Source organism: Amblyraja radiata, unplaced genomic scaffold, assembly GCF_010909765.2.
Source record: "Amblyraja radiata isolate CabotCenter1 unplaced genomic scaffold, sAmbRad1.1.pri S121, whole genome shotgun sequence".
Lineage (NCBI taxonomy): Eukaryota > Metazoa > Chordata > Chondrichthyes > Rajiformes > Rajidae > Amblyraja > Amblyraja radiata.
This window is the reverse complement of record NW_022630107.1, coordinates 77,395-95,970: the sequence shown is the minus strand read 5'-3', so window position 1 is coordinate 95,970 and position 18,576 is coordinate 77,395. Positions and strand designations below refer to the sequence as shown.

Genomic DNA, 18,576 nt, shown 5'->3' with positions numbered 1-18,576 from the left:
TTGCAAGTGGGGGGATGGGGATAGCGAGCAGTGTTGTGGGGTATGGAAGAGACCCTGGTGAGAGCCTCATCTATGGTAGGGGAGGAGAACCCCCGTTCCCTGAAGAATGAGGACATTTGCGATCCCACTGCACAATTCAATGTTCTATGTATCATCTCCAGGTTTGGCTTCATTAATCCAAATCATAAAGTCATAGACTCATACAGCAAGGAAATAGGCTCCTCGGCCCAAGATGCCCCATCTGCACTGGTCCCACCTGCCTGCATTTGGTCCATACCCTTCTAAACCTTCCTGGTCTGTGAACCTGCAGATAGTAGTTGAAAGGACAGAGGGAGCGATCGTAGAGGTGATGAATCATCCTCATTGAAGATTGAGATGTGCATTAATTAACGATGTTAGAAAATGTTGAGATTTTAAAAATCAAGTCTGTAATATATCCCATCAGATAAAGCATAAAAAGAAGTTTAATTTGTCACCTAATTCACTTTCATATCTTTAGTATTAAAAAAGGTTATGGCCATTTTCATACTCGGAAATAAGCATCTTGTTCCCTATTGCTTTTCCATTGACTTAACACAAAAGCTGTGATCGAGGACAGTCAAATGGCCATAACTTTCTTAAAAATTAAGAGAACTAAAATAAATTTTCAGTTATTATACATTGAAGCATTCTGAAACAAATATGAAACAATCTTACTTGGATGACTTGAAATTAAAGCATATAATTAGTTAGTTACCTAATTGTAGCTAATTACAAAATTCAATTACTAGATCTAAACATCTGTCAATTTCTTAAGAATAGATTAACATTTTTAAATAGCCTAAGTGTCCAAATAACATTCACACAAGAATTCACAATATAACATAATTTTTAAATCTATTGTCATGGATTTATAGGCCAAATGGAAGGAATTTAATGTTTAATACCTGTAAATTAATGGCCATTTAAATCATCTTGCGAGTGGGTTTTTCTGGAACGCGATCATTTGGAACGTTGCAGTTTGCGGTGATTTAGACCCCCATATCGGCATGCCGGTTGGTATGGGGACTAAATCACGGTTTTGCAACTTAAAATGTGAACTAAAGGCATCTTAAGGACCACTTTTATACATAAAAATAAACTGCTTTCTTTTACCTGTCACCTACATGAAATCCGTCTCCGTTGTCGACTTTGACGGGGGGAAGGGGGCTCAAAGGCGCCAAAATCGCGCACACGGCCAGTGGTAGAATTGCAGTGCCGCTGAAGGTAAGTATTGTAACATACCTACATTAATGCAGTGACTGGGGACAGGCTTTCTGAGAAAGTGAAGAGTATAAGATGGCGCATAAAACGTGGCGACTCTTGTGTTTGGTCTCTGTGTAGTCTGCACTGTTGTAGTTATTATGGTCCAAGTTGTGCCTCAGAGTCATAGAGGCACACAGCATGGAACAAGGCTCTTCGGCCCACCTTGAACATGTCAAACAACATGGCCGATCTACTAAAGTCCCACAAGTCTGCGTAAGGCCCATGTCACTCTAAACCTATCCTATCCATGTATCGATTTTACCATCAGTCCCCGACCCCATCTGAAACCTGTGTCATTTGTTTCTTGATTCTCCTCCTCTGGGTAAAAGACTGCATGAAGCTATTTTCTATAATAGATAGTGTATCCATTCCTCTCCTGATCCTGGTGTATAGGAGGATGATCACTGAACTTGGGTACACAAGACGAAGTATCATTGAAGCCAGGGAGCATGAGGCCACAGATAGTGGAGCAATGGTGATGGGTGGGACAGACTTGGTTGAAGGAGAGCAATTGCAAGGTGTTTCCATTCTCCATGAGTAAGCTGGGTGGTTCATGCATGTGGAAGATTATCCTAGGGAGATTAGTTGGCATCAACTACAGTGTTGCCTCAGGTGATAAGTGCATCTGCACCTCTTCATCCGTGCATTTGTCTACTGTGTTTTTGCTGTGATTTGTTCTCTGTCTGACACCGACTATGGAGATGATCACACTCCCCCAGTGCCCACCCTTCCTGGCTCACACGCTGTCCCATCCCCCTGGGGCCCATGCTCCCTGGGTCACACCATCATATCCTCCCCGGGTCAGACGCTGCCCAACCCTCCCCTGCTCACAGGCTGCCTCAGCCTCCCCGATCCTTCGGACTGATTGTAGGGGGCAGCCGTAAGCTGGCAGAGAGGAGCGGCATCACAAAGCCTGGCAAGTGAGATGGATAATATTGAGGAGGTTTTTTTTGATAGGTAGATGGTTGAACAAAGTCTAGAGATGAAAAACCAAGGTGTTTGGCAGAAGGATTGAGTGTTGGAGATTGTGAAAATAAAGAAAGGACTATCTGAGGCAGTGTGGAGGTTTTAAAAAAAAGATTTAAACTTACAAAGTGGATTCAGCTGAAACTAAGACGAGCTTTAACCCTCTCCTATTAAATTGCAAAGCCAGCGAAACGCACTAACCTTTGCTTTCAGTAACAAAGCTAACAAACTGTTGATGTTCCCTTTCCAATAACATAAGTGAGATAACAAGCACAGCTTCATGAATGTCTCCTCTGTAATATCAACATTAGAGAGAAAAACGTTAATGGAATGTCAAGCTGCCGAAGAGGAAAGGGAACAATGTCAGTCCAGAGGGAGAGGAATAGGAGACGTGGTTCACGGCTCTGGAACTGACCCAAATGGTGAAATGCATCATGACCGAGATCCATCAAACATTGAATCCTCAAGTCTCATCCAAGGAGCTGGTGAGTGAAATGGGAGGTGAATGGACGCTGCAGAATGGTGAAGACTGTAGGGACTGGGAAGAGAAAAAAAACAAAGGGCTTGGGGCGAGGGGAAACAGGAGAGAGGAATAGTGGTGGAGGAGTGTTATTCTGACTACTCAATACATGAACATTACCAGAGGTTTAACTGAATTACCCTCTCATATGGAAGGTGAGTGTTGAAATGTACAATTCACACCGATGACATTGGAATTGATGTAATACTGAACTGTTCAGAGCTTTGCAGAATCGGAAATCAGAAGATTAAAGGCTAAGCAATTGTTAGACTGACATGGGGATTCACTATGGATTATTCATTGTCTGTAGATTCAGGTTTAGCTTAGTTTAGTGTATTGTCACATGTACTGAGGTACGGTGAAAAGCTTTTGTTGCATGTTATCCAGTCAGCAGAAAGACATGTGATTATAATCGAGCCATTTACAGTCTAGATAAACTATGAGGGAATAACGTTTAGTGCAAGGTAAAACGAGGAAAGTCCGATCAAGGATAGTTCGAGTGTAACCAAAGAGGTAGATAACCAAAGAGTCAGTGAACTGATTTAATTGAAGGATATTGAACTAATTCTTGTAGTTTTTAATGTTGAGTTTTGAGTTGAGCCACCTAACATTGTGTCCATTATCTGCCTGTTCCCGTGCAAGATGTTCAACAGAAACACAAGGAGACTCTGCGAGCACAGACTGAAACACTGAGCGTGAACACCATCCTGATGAATGAGAAGGTTAAGGATTTCCAGCTGCTTGATCGATACGCTGAGCTCACAATCATCTCCACTGTTCGAGATCGGACACTGGTGGAACACGAGCTGCTGGCTAGAGGCCGGGACCATGAAGAGTGGAGAGATCAATGTCTCCGGGGAAAGCTGGAAAAAATCAGGACTGATCAATTGTTCCACAGCAGCTTTTCCCGGAGTAAATCTGGATCTGGAAGTTCAGCATCAGTGGCCGGAGTCGCGGGGATCGGAAAAACAACAATGGTGCAAAAGATTGTTCATGACTGGGCCATGGGAAAAATATACCCACACTTCCAGTTTGTCTTCAGTTTCAAATTCCGGGATTTAAACACTATTAAAGACAGAGTAACCATGAGGGAACTGATTCTGGATCAGTATCCTTACTTTAGGAATATGCTAGGAGAGGTCTGGAAGAACCCAGAGGGATTGCTGTTTATATTCGACGGTCTGGATGAATTCAAGGACAGAATCGATTTTACTGACAGTCGGAGAGACACAGAACCTCAGCACCAGTGCCCAGATCCCGAGTGGTGGTGTGAAGTGTCTGACATTGTGTACAGTTTAATCCAGCACAAGCTGCTCCCAGGGTGTTCAGTGCTAGTGACCACCCGCCCCACTGCGTTACATTTACTGGAAAAGGCAGAGATCAGTGTCCGGGCTGAAATCCTGGGATTTGATGGTGAGGAACGGAAGGAATATTTCACCAGGAATTTTGAAGATCAGACGGTGGCAGCAGCTGTTTTCAAACATGTGAAGGAGAACGAGATCCTGTACACCATGAGCTACAACCCCTCCTACTGCTGGATCCTCGGCCTGACACTGGGCCCCTTCTTCACACAAACGCACCGGGACCAGCAGCGAGTTCCCAAGACCATCACACAACTATATTGCTACTTTATTTACAACATCCTGAAAAACCACGGCCGTGAGATAGAGTGCCTCCGTGAGGTGTTACTGAGGCTTGGTCAGATGGCCTTCACTGGAGTGTCCAAGAAGAACATTGTGTTCACAGATGGAGATTTGATCGAATACAATCTGCAGCCTTCCCAGTTCCTGTCCGGGTTCCTGATCGAACTTTTGGAGAGAGAGGATTCAGCCCGGAGCGTGGTGTACACCTTCCCGCACCTCACCATCCAAGAGTTTGTAGCCGCACTCGCACAATTCATGACTGTAGATCCTAGCAATATCGTGAAACACCTGTCTGAGGTCCACAGCACGACAGACAGGCGATTTGAAGTATTTCTCCGTTTTGTCGCTGGTCTCTCCTCCCCACGGTCAACTCGGGTCCTGGAGGCGTTTCTGGGTCCATTTCCTAATGAAACAATCTGCCGAGTGATTGACTGGGTGAAGGAGGAGGTTCAACGTCAGATTAGAGATGCACGGAGTGAGTTTGGTAAAAGGAGGCTCCTGAACACGCTGCACTACCTGTTTGAGTCTCAGAATCCTGCACTGGCTCAGCAGACACTGGGATCTGTGAAAAATCTTTCATTCAGTAGACTGGGACTGACCCCGATTGACTGTGCGATCCTGTCTCATGTCATCAGGCTCTGTGATACAATCAAACACCTCGATCTGTCGAGCTGCCGCATTCAGTGTGAAGGTCTCCAGCGGCTGGGACCGGCTCTGCACAAGTGTCAGGAATTGAGGTAACTGTCCGTTTGACGCTAACACTGAACTGTACCTCTCCTATTTCACCCTCTCTCCCCCGGGTCACCGGTGGTCGTCTCCACTCCCCCCTCCTCCTCCGGGTCACCATGATCGACCTCTTCCACCGGGTCGCGCGTGTTGGAGCCGTTCTCTGTAAGGGGAACATTTCCCAGTCGTCGGGGAATGAGAATAAATGGTGAAAGTCACCAAACACCGCAACCACAGAAATTTATTCAATCATTCACTAAGGTGCTTCCAGAAATATCCCTTTGGGAGAAGTTATCTCAGCCCCGGGGTTTGTATTAGTTTGTTTCTTACTCTGTCTGTTTGTGTTTAGACTGGGATTCAACGACCTGCGAGATTCCGGAGTGAAACTGGTGTCTGCGGCTCTGAGGAACCCGGACTGTAAAATACAGAGACTGGGGTAAGTCCCAGACTGTGAGAGATTGTGTTTACACTCACGGGGTGTCTGACACTGAACATTAATATGATAATATGATGCTTTGGTGCTACCTCCTGCACCCACACACAACTGACTGACTTCATCCACTTCACCACCAACTTCCACCCGGCACTCAAATACACCTGGCCTATTTCCGACACTTCCTTACCATTCCTTGGCCTCACTATCTCCATCGCAGGTGATAGACTTCTGACCGACATCCACTATAAACCCACTGACTCCCATGGCTATCTGGACTACACTTCTTCCCACCCTGCTTCCTGCAAGGATTCCATCCCCTACTCCCAATTCTTCTGCCTACGCCGCATCTGCTCCCAGGATGAGGCGTTCCACACCAGGGCATCTGAAATGTCCTAATTCTTCAGGAAACGGGGGTTCCCCTCCTCCACCATAGATGAAGCTCGCACCAGGGTCTCTTCCATACCCCGCAACACTGCTCTCTCTCCCCATACCCCCACTCGCAACAAGGGCAGAGTCCCCCAAGTCCTCACCTTTCACCCCACCAGCCGTCACTTACAACAAATAATCCTCCGCTATTTCCGCCACCTCCAACGTGACCCCACCACTCGCCACATCTTCCCATCTCCCCCCATGTCTGCTTTCCGCAAAGACCGCTCCCTCTGCAACTCCCTTGTCAATTCTTCCCTTCCCTCCCGTACCACCCCCTCCCCGGGCACTTTCCGTTGCAACCGCAAGATATGCAACACCTGTCCCTTTACCTCCCCCCTCGACTCCATTCAAGGACCCAAGCAGTCATTCCAGGTGCGACAAAGGTTCACCTGTATCTCCTCCAACCTCATCTATTGCATCCGCTGCTCTAGATGTCAGCTGATCGGTGCGACCAAGCGGAGGTTGGGCGATCGTTTCACCGAACACCTCCGCTCGGTCCGCAAGAACCTACCTGACCTCCCGGTAGCTCAGCATTCAACTCCCCCTCCCACTCCGTCTCCGACCTCTCTGTCCTGGGTCTCCTCCATGGCCACAGCGAGCAGCACCGGAAATTGGAGGAACAGCACCTCATATTCCGCTTGGGGAGCCTGCATCCTGCGGGCATGAACATTGAATTCTCCCAATTTTGTTAGCCATTGCTGTCTCCTCCCCTTCCTCAGCCCTCGGGCTGTCTCCTCCCATCCCCCAGCACTCGGGCTTCTCCTCTTTTTTCCTTCCTTCTCCCCGCCACCCCCTATCAGTCTGAAGAAGGGTTTCGGCACGAAACTTTGCCTATTTCCTTCGCTCCATAGATACTGCTGCACCCACTGAGTTTCTCCAGCAATTTTGTGTACCATTAGTATGATAAACACTGGGGATTTGCACCGTCTCCTGTGTATCTGTGTCCCTCACCCTCATTCTCTCTCATCTCCAGGCTGGACAGTGTCGGTCTCACAGATTCTGGAGCCGAGGATCTCGTCTCCGCTCTCATTACAAACCGCTCACTGACGGGGCTGGACCTGACACTCAACTCCCTCACAGACCAATGTGTCCCTGCTCTGCACCGCCTCATACTGAACCTCCCGCGTCTGGAGCAGATCTGGTGAGTGTTTGTGTTAATGTTTAATGTGATAAAATATTAGGGATCCATCCATCCGCGGGCTCCTTTCTCCTGTGATTCTGTTCTGTAAGTGTTGTTGAAATATTAACCCCAGTCCCTGTTATTGACACTGTTGTTTATTCTGTTTATTTCCTCTTTATTCCTCCACTTGTTTCAGGCTGCGGGCGAATCAGTTCAGTGAAGATGGACGGAACCAGCTGGAGAGTCTGCAGGCAACCAGACCCGGACTGAGAGTGGATGTGACAACATCTCGGGGTATAAATATCACCCCTCCAGCTCTCCCCCCCTCCAGCTCACCCCCCCTCCAGCTCTCCCCCCCCTCCAGCTCTCCCCCCCCCCTCCAGCTCTCACCCATCCAGCTCTCCCGCCTTCCCGCTCTCCCCCCCTCCAGCTCTCCCCCCCCTCCACTCTCCCCCCCCCCTCCAGCTCATCCCCCTCCTCCAGCTCTCCCCCCCCCAGCTCTCCCCGCCTCTCCGCCCTCCCCGTTCTCTCTCCCCTCACAGGCTCTCCCTCCCCCCTCCCTCATACCCCCCTCCAGCTCCCCCCCTCAGCTCTCCCCGCCCTCCGCCCTCCGTTCTCCCCCCCACCTCAGCTTCGCTCCCCCCCTCCAGCTCTCCCCTCCTCCAGCTCTTCCGCTCCCCACACTCTAAACACCGACCTCCCGCCCTCCCGTCTCCTCGCCTCAGCTCTCCCCCCCCCTCCAGCTCTCCCCCCCTCACCTCCCTCTCCCCCCCTCCCGCTCCCCCCCCTCCATCTCTCACCCCCTCCCTTTCTCCCTTCTCCCCCCCCTCCCTTCTCCCCCCCCTCCCTTGCTCCCCCCCCCACTCCAGCCTCCCCCCCCAGCTCTCCCCCCCTCCTACTCTCCCCGCTATACCGCCCTCCCGCACTCCCGCCCTCCCGTTCTCCCCCCCCCCCTCCAGCCCCCCCCCCTCCAGCTCTCCCCCCCCTCCAGCTCTTCCCCCCCCAGCTCTCCCCCCCCTCCAGCCCACCCCCCCCCTCCAGCTCTCCCCCCCCCCCCAGCTCTCCCCCCCCCTCCACTCTCTCCCCCCCCCCAGCTCTCCCCCCCCCCCTCCAGCTCTCCCCCCCCGCCTCCCCCCCCTCCAGCTCGTCCCCCCTCCCTCCACTCTCCCCCCCCTCAGCTCTCCCCCCCCCTCCCGCTCCCCCCCCTCCAGCTCTCCCCCCTCCGCTCTCTCCCCCCTCCCGCTCTCCCCCCCCCTCCAGCTCTCCCTGCTCTCCCGCCTTCCCACTCTCCGCCCCTCCAGCTCCCCCCCCCCTCCCTTCTCCCCTCCTCCCATCTCGCTCTCCCTCCCTCCCTCTCTTTCCCCCTCCCGCTCTTTCCCCCTCCCTCTTCCCCCCTCCCGCTCTCCCCCCTCCTCTCTCCCCCTCCTCCCCTCTCCCCCCCTCCCTCTCTCCCCCTCTCCCTCTCTCCCCCCTCCATCTCTCCCCCCCTCCAGCTCTCCCCCTCCCGCTTCACCCCTCTCTCCCCCCCCCCTCCTCTCCCCCCCCCTCCCTTTCTCTGCCTCCCCCCCTCCCCTCTCTCCCCCCCCCTCCCTCTCTCCGCCCCCCCTCCTCTCCTCCCCCTCCCTCTCTCCCCCCCTGTCCCGCTCTCCTCCCCTCCCCCTCTCTCCCCCCCTCCCTCTCTCCCCCCCTCCCTCTCTGTCCCCCCCTCCCTCTCTCCCCCTCTCTCTCTCCCCCCCTCCCTTTCTCCCCCCCGCTCCTCTTCTCCGCCCCCCCCTCCCGCTCTCCCCCCCCTCCTCTCTCCCCCCCTCCCTCTCTCCCCCCCTCCCCGCTCTCCCCCCCCTCGCAGCTCTCCCCCCCTCCCTCTCTCCCCCCCTCCCTCTCTCCCCCCTCCCTTTCTCCCTCTCCCCCCCTCCCGCTCTCCCCCGCCCTCTCTCCCCCCTCCCCTCTCCCCTCTCAACTCTACCCCCTCCCATCCCTCTCCAGTCTCCTCTCTCCCCCTCCCCCTCCCTCTCTCCCCACCTCCCGCTCTCACCCCCCTCCCTCTCTCGCTCTCACCCCCCTCCCTCTCCGTCCCCCCTCCCGTTCCCCCCTCTCTCCCTCTCCCCCCCCCCCCCCCCCCCCCCTCCCCCCCCTCCCCCTCTCTCTCTCCCCCTCCCCTCTCCCCCCCCTCTCCTCTCCTCCCCCTCCCCCCCCTCCCGCTCTCTCCCCCCTCCTCCCCCCCCCCTCCCTCTCTCCCCCCCTCTCCCTCTCTCCCGCCCTCCCTTCTCTCCCCCCCCCTCCAGCTCTCCCCCCCTCCAGCTCTCCCCCTCCCTCCAGCTCTCCCCCCCTCCAGCTCTCCCCCCCCTCCAGCTCTCCCCCCTCCAGCTCTCCCCCCCTCCATTTCTCCCCCCCCCTCCAGCTCTCCCCCCCCCCTCCAGCTCTCCCCCCTCCAGCTCTCTCCCCCCCCCTCCAGCTCGTCTCCCCCCCCCCTCCAGCTCCCCCCCCCCTCCAGCTCTCCACCTCCAGCTCTCCACCTCCAGCTCTCCCCCCCTCCATCCGGCCCGCGCTCCCCATCCCTCCCTCTCCCCGCCCAGGCCAGCAGATCCAATTTCATAGCATTTCAAGCAGATTGTAGACCACCAAATCTAATTTTGTAGCATTTCAACCTCCTACCAAATCATTTATTGCAAGTACATTGCAGACTCCCAGTTGAGTTGATTCACAGCTTAGACTCTCCCTCGCGATCTTCCAGAGTGACTGACTCACGTCCAGGCATCCGGGGTTTTATAGTCCTGTCCCCCCCATAGCACTCATAACTTTTTTATTATTCAGCGATCGGAAAGATTCTTGGGGCTGCCTCAGCGGTGGAGGACTGTGAGTAAGATGGCCAAAAACCTGTTTCGATCAGTTCTAATAGTGCGGAGGGGGGGGGGGGTGGAACAGTCAGGATGACAGTTTCAGCGGGAGCCAAGGGGACTGATTCAGATGGTGTTTAGTTTCTCTCTTTGTATACACAGATCTAACGCGTACGTTCTCTGAGCTCCTGACACAGTGGAACGATTACCAATTGTTCCAGCTGACAACATTCTATGGGGAGAGACTGAAACAGGCGATTGAAGAAAGGGTTGAACGTCTCAGCTTCATGATGAGATGGGAGGAATGTTTCAATGAACAAGAACACGGGGTAAGTGGAAGGAACATGGTGACTTCTGTTTCCTGTCACAGAACTGACGGCATTGGGGGGGAAGAGTCACCAATACAGTCCCCTCACCTCGCACTAAATAGTGCAATGGAGACACTGATCTCTGATCGGTTTGTGTCCTGTAGATCTGGTATCAGGAATAAAACCTGTGACCTGGGGATTTCTGAGAATGTTCCATTCTGATCCAGCTGTTCTTCCTACACATGCATCTTAGTACAACGGTCAGGGAGCAGGAAACTTGTAAACCAGAATCAGTAAACGATAATACTTCTCAAGTATCATTGGTCACATTGAGTTCAGTTCATGAAACCACAGAGGACATTAGGCATCAGCACAAGGAACTTCAGATCCTGGTTTACAAAACAACACACAATGTGCTGCACAAAATAACTCTGTTTTTGGAGATGCTGTCTGACCTGCTGGATTATTCTAAGACATTGAATTGTTGAAAAAGCTACTTTTATAACTACTAAACCAGGTTCGCTTCTTAATAAACAGACACCACACAAACTGTTTGGTAGACCAGTTCACAACTTTACTTATTATCGGCCGATGGAAGGGAGGGAGAACTCCAGTCAAGTGACCATTACAGACACTTGACCGTCCTCCGTCCACCACACTGAACAACAGAATTACATTGCCTTAAATAGGGTTTTTTGTCCCCTTAGCACATTTCACAGACATTAGTCATGGTCAGAGGTACAGGAAAAGGTTTCCACAGAATGCATCACATCAAAGGCCTTGTGTTTACATAGTACAAGATAACATTGGCCATTTGGTTTACGACATTTTATCTTCACAGAGATCACCCTAGCTCTCGCTGCTTCCTCTCTGTCATTTGGTCCTTCATAAACATAGGCCATTTGGTTTATGGCATCTTACTTCAAAGATGTGACTAGCTGTTTCTTTCTCTGTCACTTCCTCACTTGGGAGACAATGTTATAGGATTCATTATCCCACACACCCGCAACCTGAGGCAAGCCTAATTTGAGACTAAATATAAGCTGTAAGCTAGCCCAGAAGCCAATTTAATATCTTCTTATATTTTAACTAAAATTCAGCTTCATCATTCCATCCTTTTATCAAATTTTTGATAACAACTACAGTCCTTGCTGAGTACATACGAAAGACCATAAGCATCTCATCAGACAAATTAATAGTACACTAGTAACACAATCATTTCATAGTGGGCAATCGTTCCACAAGTCCCTCCAAACATTTTAAATGGACACCAACCTCCCCCGGACGTGACACTAAGATACTACCATAGGACAGGAAAAGGATCATTAAAATTGCTCAGCCTTTATTCGGCTTCGCTTGGAATTCCCCGTGTGCTGGTGTAACTGGTTCATGCTTCTCTTGTGTGGCACTGCATTTGCAACATAACAATGCCTGTCACAAATATACTGTTTCCTAAAAATACACCAGTGCCTTGGTTGTGGCAAAAACAGGTAGATTTAACTGGCCTTTGCAGACCTCTTACTGTCTGTAGTCAGGCTTTCTTTGCTGTGCTTGTCATGTTTGACTTCAATCTTGTTTAAAAGGAGTTGTGTACCATCCTTTATATGTGGGTTAGTCCGCAAGTTTGCCAGTCTGAAGAAAGTTCAGTCCATGTGGGCTGGGCCACCCCAGAATAAAGGGAGCATCAATAGCCCATCGTCCTTGTTTCCACAAACTGTTCACAGTCAATCAAATGTATCCAGCGACGATGATCTTCCATCTTTACAGCAGTTCATGTTGTTAGCAACACTTGGTTGTTCTTTTCAATACAGTCTCAATTTTTTCTTGTCCCAGCACCATCATCGTATAGCTTTTATGGCCTTGGTCACTGGTTTCCAGCAAAAACTCCTCCAACCTGGGAATGTAGATCTGGCAAGACATGGGTTAATTGCCGACCATACATAATTAGTTAATTGCCCAGGGCCTGTAGGTGGCTTCCCCCCCCCCACTCTCCAGGGGGTGGACGCAACAGCTTTTCCTGCATCAATAAAAAGTTGTAAATCTTGTTCACCAGCTGAGTTTCTCCAGCACTTTTGTCTACATTTGATCCTCCAGCATTTGATCCTTCCTAACACTTCCCTTTGAATTTATTCTTTAATTCGATTATATCCGAAGAGGCTCTCTCCACCTGAATATTCAATTCTCCAAATATGTTCTCTTCCCCAATCTACTTTATGTTCTTACCTTTCATCCCTCATTGTGAGTTCCCTCAAACCCCCTTTTGTAAGTCATAAGACAATTTTTCATCTACCTAATTTCCCTCACACAGCACATGCTTCAACATCTTTTTGTTTGCTTGAAAACAGTAATCTTGCTTCATTTACATTTTAAAAGACAACCTCTGTTATCATATCAAAACAATATTTCCTAAAAGAACTCACTCAGAATCAGTAATCAATAATACATTTTCTTTTTCTCTGTAATTTTGACATTTCCAATCTCATTTAACACTTTAATCGGGATGAGTCTTTTTTAAACTTGGTTCAAAAGATTTATAATCAACCAACACATTTTATCATTCGAGTATAGCTCCGCCCCCCATTCATGCCTGTTTCTTCACGGAGCACACCATAAACTGTCTGTCCCATTTGCATTTTAAAGGACAAACTTCTTAAAGCGACACACAACTTTGCTCATTGCTTCGAATTTCACACATTCCACATAAAAAACATTGTTTTACAAGCAGTACATATACAAAAACATTGTTTTACCAGCAGTATATATAATATTTCATCTTCAAAGACATCTCTTTGTAATTTACTTTCCCTTTTTCTGACAAGACTTCTGTTTACCAAAATCCTGGTTACCTAACCCTAATTGGACATTGATCCAGATCATGATTAGTCAGACTCCCCTTGACTTTTCAGTCTCCCTAGCTCTTTCCTCATTTCTCCATCAAATTTCCCTTCATCCCCAATTTTTTTATAACATAGTTGCCTGTCAGAAAAAGGATTTACCTCCGGGGTAATTTTGTTTTGCAATCCTCATTGACTCTTTCCACCATCCCAGATGCCTGTGGCTGGTGTACACAGTGAAATTGCAGTCGAATATTAAAATGTGCACATTTTTCCTTATTAATAGTGGCAATAAAATGAAGACCATTGTCTGAACTTATGACAGTAGGTAGGCCAAACCTGGGATTACAACAATGTTACTGTAGTTTCAGCAGTATTATTAGTGGTTGGTAGAGCTTCACTCCGCCTGCTAAATAAATCTAAAATCACTAAGCAATATTTATAACACTGGGCCCTTGGTATTTCAATAAAATCAATCTGTATGCATTCAAACGGTCGTGATGGCATTGGCGTCACCGCTGAGGGTATCTTAATTGATTTGCCTGGATTATTTCGTTGGCAAATTTTACATTCAGAGGCCTGCCACCACGTTTCCTTTGTTATCCTATCATTCCTTCCTTACCAGCATGGGTAAGTGAGTGAATATATGTTAGTAAAACAGGTAAAAATGCATCAGATACACAAACTTGCCCAAGCGGGGTGTGCTGTATCAATGGCACCGCCCTCTTGTTTCCATAGTTATTATTATATATGAGAGGCGTCCCTCTGTAATGTACATACCTCCTTCATGTTTGGCAGGACCGTTCTATTTGCTAGCATCTGTTTACGTGCTGTCACTACGCATTTGGATGTACAGGCTGCTTGCTTGGATACATTATCAGCAACTCATTGCCTTTTGCTATAGGGTCCCCAGCACCAGTGTGTGCAGTACATTTAACAATGGCCAGCTGTTCTGGTAGCATCAATGCGTTAAACAAATTACGCACAGAAAGGCATTCCCGTGCTCCCAATCCTGGGGAGCTTTGTAAGGTCAGAACTTCAAGGTATAGGGATGTTACTGACGGAACTGTCCCAGGTAAAGATGCCATTGCTACTGGTAGGGCATAGGGAGGTGGACATCTCCCAAGATTATCTAACTCCTCATCTTCATTACCAAATAGGGTCGTCATGCCAGACATGAAGTCTCCTCCAGAGGATTTACCAGTACTGGGTTTATTTTTTACTAACCATCACCTGTTTCTCACCTCCTGTCTGTCTTTTAATTATTTCCGCTTGTTCCTCTGCCCACTGGCATTCTAGTTGCAATAATTTCCATCCTTTCCTAGTGCTATCCCAATTTTCGTAACTCTATCCCTTGTTTACATGCAGTATCCATCCAACGTCGAACTCTATACTCTCCTCATGCTTCTTCACTGCGTCTGCGTCCCATGTTTTAATTCCTTTCTTCCATTTCTTTCCCGCCTTCCTTTCCCATATAAATGTCTCTACATTCCATGTTCCCCCTACTGGCCAGGCTTCATCCCCTAACCATTTGGTCAACTTGTAACTTAACATTCTAAATTTCTTATTATACTTAGGATTCAAATAACACATATGTTGGACTGTTATCCAGAGCATTCCCCATAGATAGATAGAACGAAAGAGAAAGAGAAAGCAGACTTCTTAATTCCGAATCGTTCCAAATATATCAACTCGCTACTCGAGACCCCAGTTTCTCAATTTGGCTGACTTTTTAACCCTTTAATATACGACCCAAGTGTCTCAACGAAGCAGACCCACTAACCGGGACCCCTGTTTCTCAACCTGGCAGACTTCTTAAATCTTTAATATACAACGCCACTTATTTCTGAATCCGACATCTCTGCGGATGTCTCAATAAGCCAGACGCACACCTCACCCCCCGTATCTCAACCCGACAAATCACGGATGTCTCAATGAGGCCGATGAGCCCTTAGTAGAGAGATAAAAAAAGAAAACAAAGAGAGATAGAAAGAGAAACCGCTCAAGTCCTTCTTAAAAATATACACAACCCCTTCTTAAAAATACATGCACAATTCTGTCTTAAAAATACATACACAATCCCTTCTTAAAAAAAAACATATAAAGCCCAACTGGTCTTACCTTTGTCTGTTTCTAAGAACCTCGGCAGGGAACCAATTCAATGTCTGCTGAAGGATCACAGATGTTCCCGGGAGTTTCTAGGGAGTCGGTCTGACAAGGGGACCGATAGAGCTCAGTTATCTCCCTTCCAATCCCGGCAACCTCTGCAACCTCTTGCACAGTCAGCTGTTGATGTGGTCCCAGCGAGGCCTGCATAACTACGCCAATGAAAAAGCTACTTTTATAACTACTAAACCAGGTTCGCTTCTTAATAAACAGACACCACACAAACTGTTTGGTAGACCAGTTCAAAACTTTACTTATTATCGGCCGATGGAAGGGAGGGAGAACTCCAGTCAAGTGACCATTACAGACACTTGACCGTCCTCCGTCCACCACACTGAACAACAGAATTACATTGCCTTAAATAGGGTTTTTTTGTCCCCTTAGCACATTTCACAGACATTAGTCATGGTCAGAGGTACAGGAAAAGGTTTCCACAGAATGCATCACATCAAAGGCCTTTTGTTTACATAGTACAAGATAACATTGGCCATTTGGTTTACGACATTTTATCTTCACAGAGATCACCCTAGCTCTCGCTGCTTCCTCTCTGTCATTTGGTCCTTCATAAACATAGGCCATTTGGTTTATGGCATCTTACTTCAAAGATGTGACTAGCTGTTTCTTTCTCTGTCACTTCCTCACTTGGGAGACAATGTTATAGGATTTATTATCCCACACACCCGCAACCTGAGGCAAGCCTAATTTGAGACTAAATATAAGCTGTAAGCTAGCCCAGAAGCCAATTTAATATCTTCTTATATTTTAACTAAAATTCAGCTTCATCATTGTTTGCTTATTATTCAGTTGACAAATAAAATAAACACAAGTACATTTGCTAAAATCTACAATATAAACACAATATTCAGCAGGTCGGTTATTTACGCATCTATGGGAAGAGAAGCTGAGTTAATGTGTAATGAAAGGGGATGAGCTGCAGGAAATGTTCAAGAGAGGAATGTCTTTGATCGGGTAAAACTGGGGCAGGTATTGAAATATAAAATTATCTGGTCAATGAGTGAATGCCGGCTCACAGCGGGTAAGAATGTACATGTAAGAACATAATAGCTTCCAAATGCAGAGCAGGAAGAAATGCAGGTTGGACTGGACACGTCCATTCCTAGTGGGATACAGTCCATGTGAGACCAAAAGGAATTGGATTAATTTCACATCAGTTTCAACACAGCCATCATTGCCTTGAATGGCCTGTTCCTGTGCTGTACTCTGCTGTGTTCTCAGACACGGCCAGGTGTGAAGCGAGATTCACACTGTCAGGACTCTGGGAGTACACAGTTTGTCAGCACAGTGTCATGGGTGTATGGAGAGGCAGACAAATGCCTGTCACTATGCTCAAAACTACCAGAATATCCCATCAGTGAACAGCTAATTCCCTCCCCATTAGCTTTGTCTCAGTCACTTCTCAATATATTCATTGTTGTTCTTCACAGAGTGTCGCTGAGCTCGTGGTAAAGGGAAACCGCAGAGACAGTTCCATACTCTTCCTCAGTCTGGTGATGGAGAAGGGTAACCGTGCCCGGCGGGTGATGTGGGAATCCTTTGTGAAAATGCAGAATGAATTACCAAAGCTGGACAAAATACTGAAAGAAATCCAGAAGCTCGGTACGGTAAATCAACACACTGAACTGAATATCACATTGAAACACTGGAGTTAACAATGTTATTCAAGTCTTGTTTAATGAATGCTCGTTGATTTGAACAGGTCCTGATCCGCAAGAATACATGAACATCACCAGAGGTTTAACTGAATTACCTTCTCATATGGAAGGTGAGTGTTGAAATGTACAGTTCACACCAATGACATTAGAATTGATGTAATACTGAAACTGTTCAGAGCTTTGCAGAATCGGAAATCAGAAGATTAAAGGTTAAGCAATTGTTAGACTGGCACGGGGTTTCACAATGGATTGCTTCTTTGTCTGTAGATTCCGGTTTAGTGTATTTTCACATGTACTGAGGCACGGTGAAAAGCTTTTGTCGCGTGTTATCCAGTCAGCAGAAAGACAACGCGTGATTATAATCAAGCCATTTACAGTATAGATAAACTATGAGGGAATAATAGGTGGTACACAAAAATGCTGGAGAAACTCAGCGGGTGCAGCAGCATCTATGGAGCGAAGGAAATAGGCAACGTTTCGGGCCGAAACCCTTCTTCAGACTGATGGGGGGTGGCGGGGAGAAGAAAGGAAAAAGGAGGAGGAGGAGCCCGAGGGCTGAGGGATGACAGCCCGAGGAAGGGGAAGAGACAGCAAGGGCTAACAAAATTGGGAGAATTCAATGTTCATGCCCGCAGGATGCAGACTCCCCAAGTGGAATATGAGGTGCTGTTCCTCCAATTTCCAGTGTTGCTCACTCTGGCCATGGAGGGGACCCAGGACAGAGAGGTCGAATGGGGAATGGGAGGGGGAGTTGAAGTGCTGAGCCACCGGGAGGTCAGGTTGGTTCTTGCGGACCGAGCGGAGGTGTTCGGCGAAACGATCGCCAAGCCTCCGCCTAGTCTCACCGATGTAGATCAGCTGACATCTAGAGCCGCGGATGCAATAGATGAGGTTGGAGGAGATACAGGTGAACCTCTGTCGCACCTGGAACGACTGCTTGGGTCCTTGAATGGAGTCGAGGGGGGAGGTAAAGGGACAGGTGTTGCATCTCTTGGGGTTTCAACGGAAAGTGCCCGGGGAGGGGGTGGTACGGGAAGGAAGGGAAGCATTGACAAGGGAGTTACGGAGGGAGCGGTCTTTGCGGAAGGCAGACATGGGGGGAGATGGGAAGATGTGGCGAGTAGTGGGGTCACGTTGGAGGTGGCGAAACTGACGGAGGATTACTTATTGTATGTGACGACTGGTGGGGTGAAAGGTGAGGACTAGGGGGACCCTGCCCTTGTTGCGAGTGCGGGGATGGGGAGAGAAGCAGTGTACCTTGAGGAGATTTCGAGTAGACAAAGTGTTTAAGAATAATGAGGGGATAACGTTTAGTGCAAGGTAAAACGAGGAAAGTCCGATCAAGGATAGTCCGAGTGTAACCAAAGAGGCAGATAGTAGTTCCTAGATCACTCGATCTCTGACATACACTCGAACCATTACACTGCATTATTTCAACTCCTCCAGGCGTTAATTGTACAAGGTTTTGCAATGTATCAGGTTGTGGAAGAGATCTGTGAAATCCAGTACACTCCCAGAGAGAATGTGTGTGCAGTGATCTCTCCATCTCTCTCCATCTCCCTCTCTCTCCCCCCTTCTCTCTCCCCCCTTCTCTCTCCCCCCTTCTCTCTCCCCCCTTCTCTCCCCCCCTTCTCTCT

The 18,576-nt window shown here is 48.6% G+C and overlaps 2 protein-coding genes across 3 annotated transcripts in view; both read left to right on the top strand.

The window, feature by feature from the left end:
- Positions 1-2,879: 2,879 nt before the first annotated feature.
- LOC116969207 (NACHT, LRR and PYD domains-containing protein 12-like) lies at positions 2,880-4,451 on the top strand. Its single transcript, XM_033016115.1, has 3 exons — positions 2,880-2,925; positions 3,413-3,988; positions 4,435-4,451. The coding sequence occupies exons 1-3, from the start codon at positions 2,880-2,882 to the stop codon at positions 4,449-4,451; spliced, it is 639 nt and encodes a 212-aa protein (XP_032872006.1).
- Positions 4,452-4,643: 192 nt separating this feature from the next.
- Positions 4,644-18,576, top strand: part of LOC116969200 (NACHT, LRR and PYD domains-containing protein 3-like) — a 19,671-nt gene continuing 5,738 nt past the window's right edge. Inside the window, exon 1 of one of the 2 annotated variants that reach the window (XM_033016111.1) lies at positions 4,644-4,860. In XM_033016111.1, coding sequence (XP_032872002.1) covers positions 4,669-4,860 — 192 coding nt within the window. In that variant the 5' untranslated portion in view covers positions 4,644-4,668. The remainder of the gene's footprint in view (positions 4,861-18,576) is intronic. The other variant, XM_033016110.1, reaches the window with a different exon arrangement.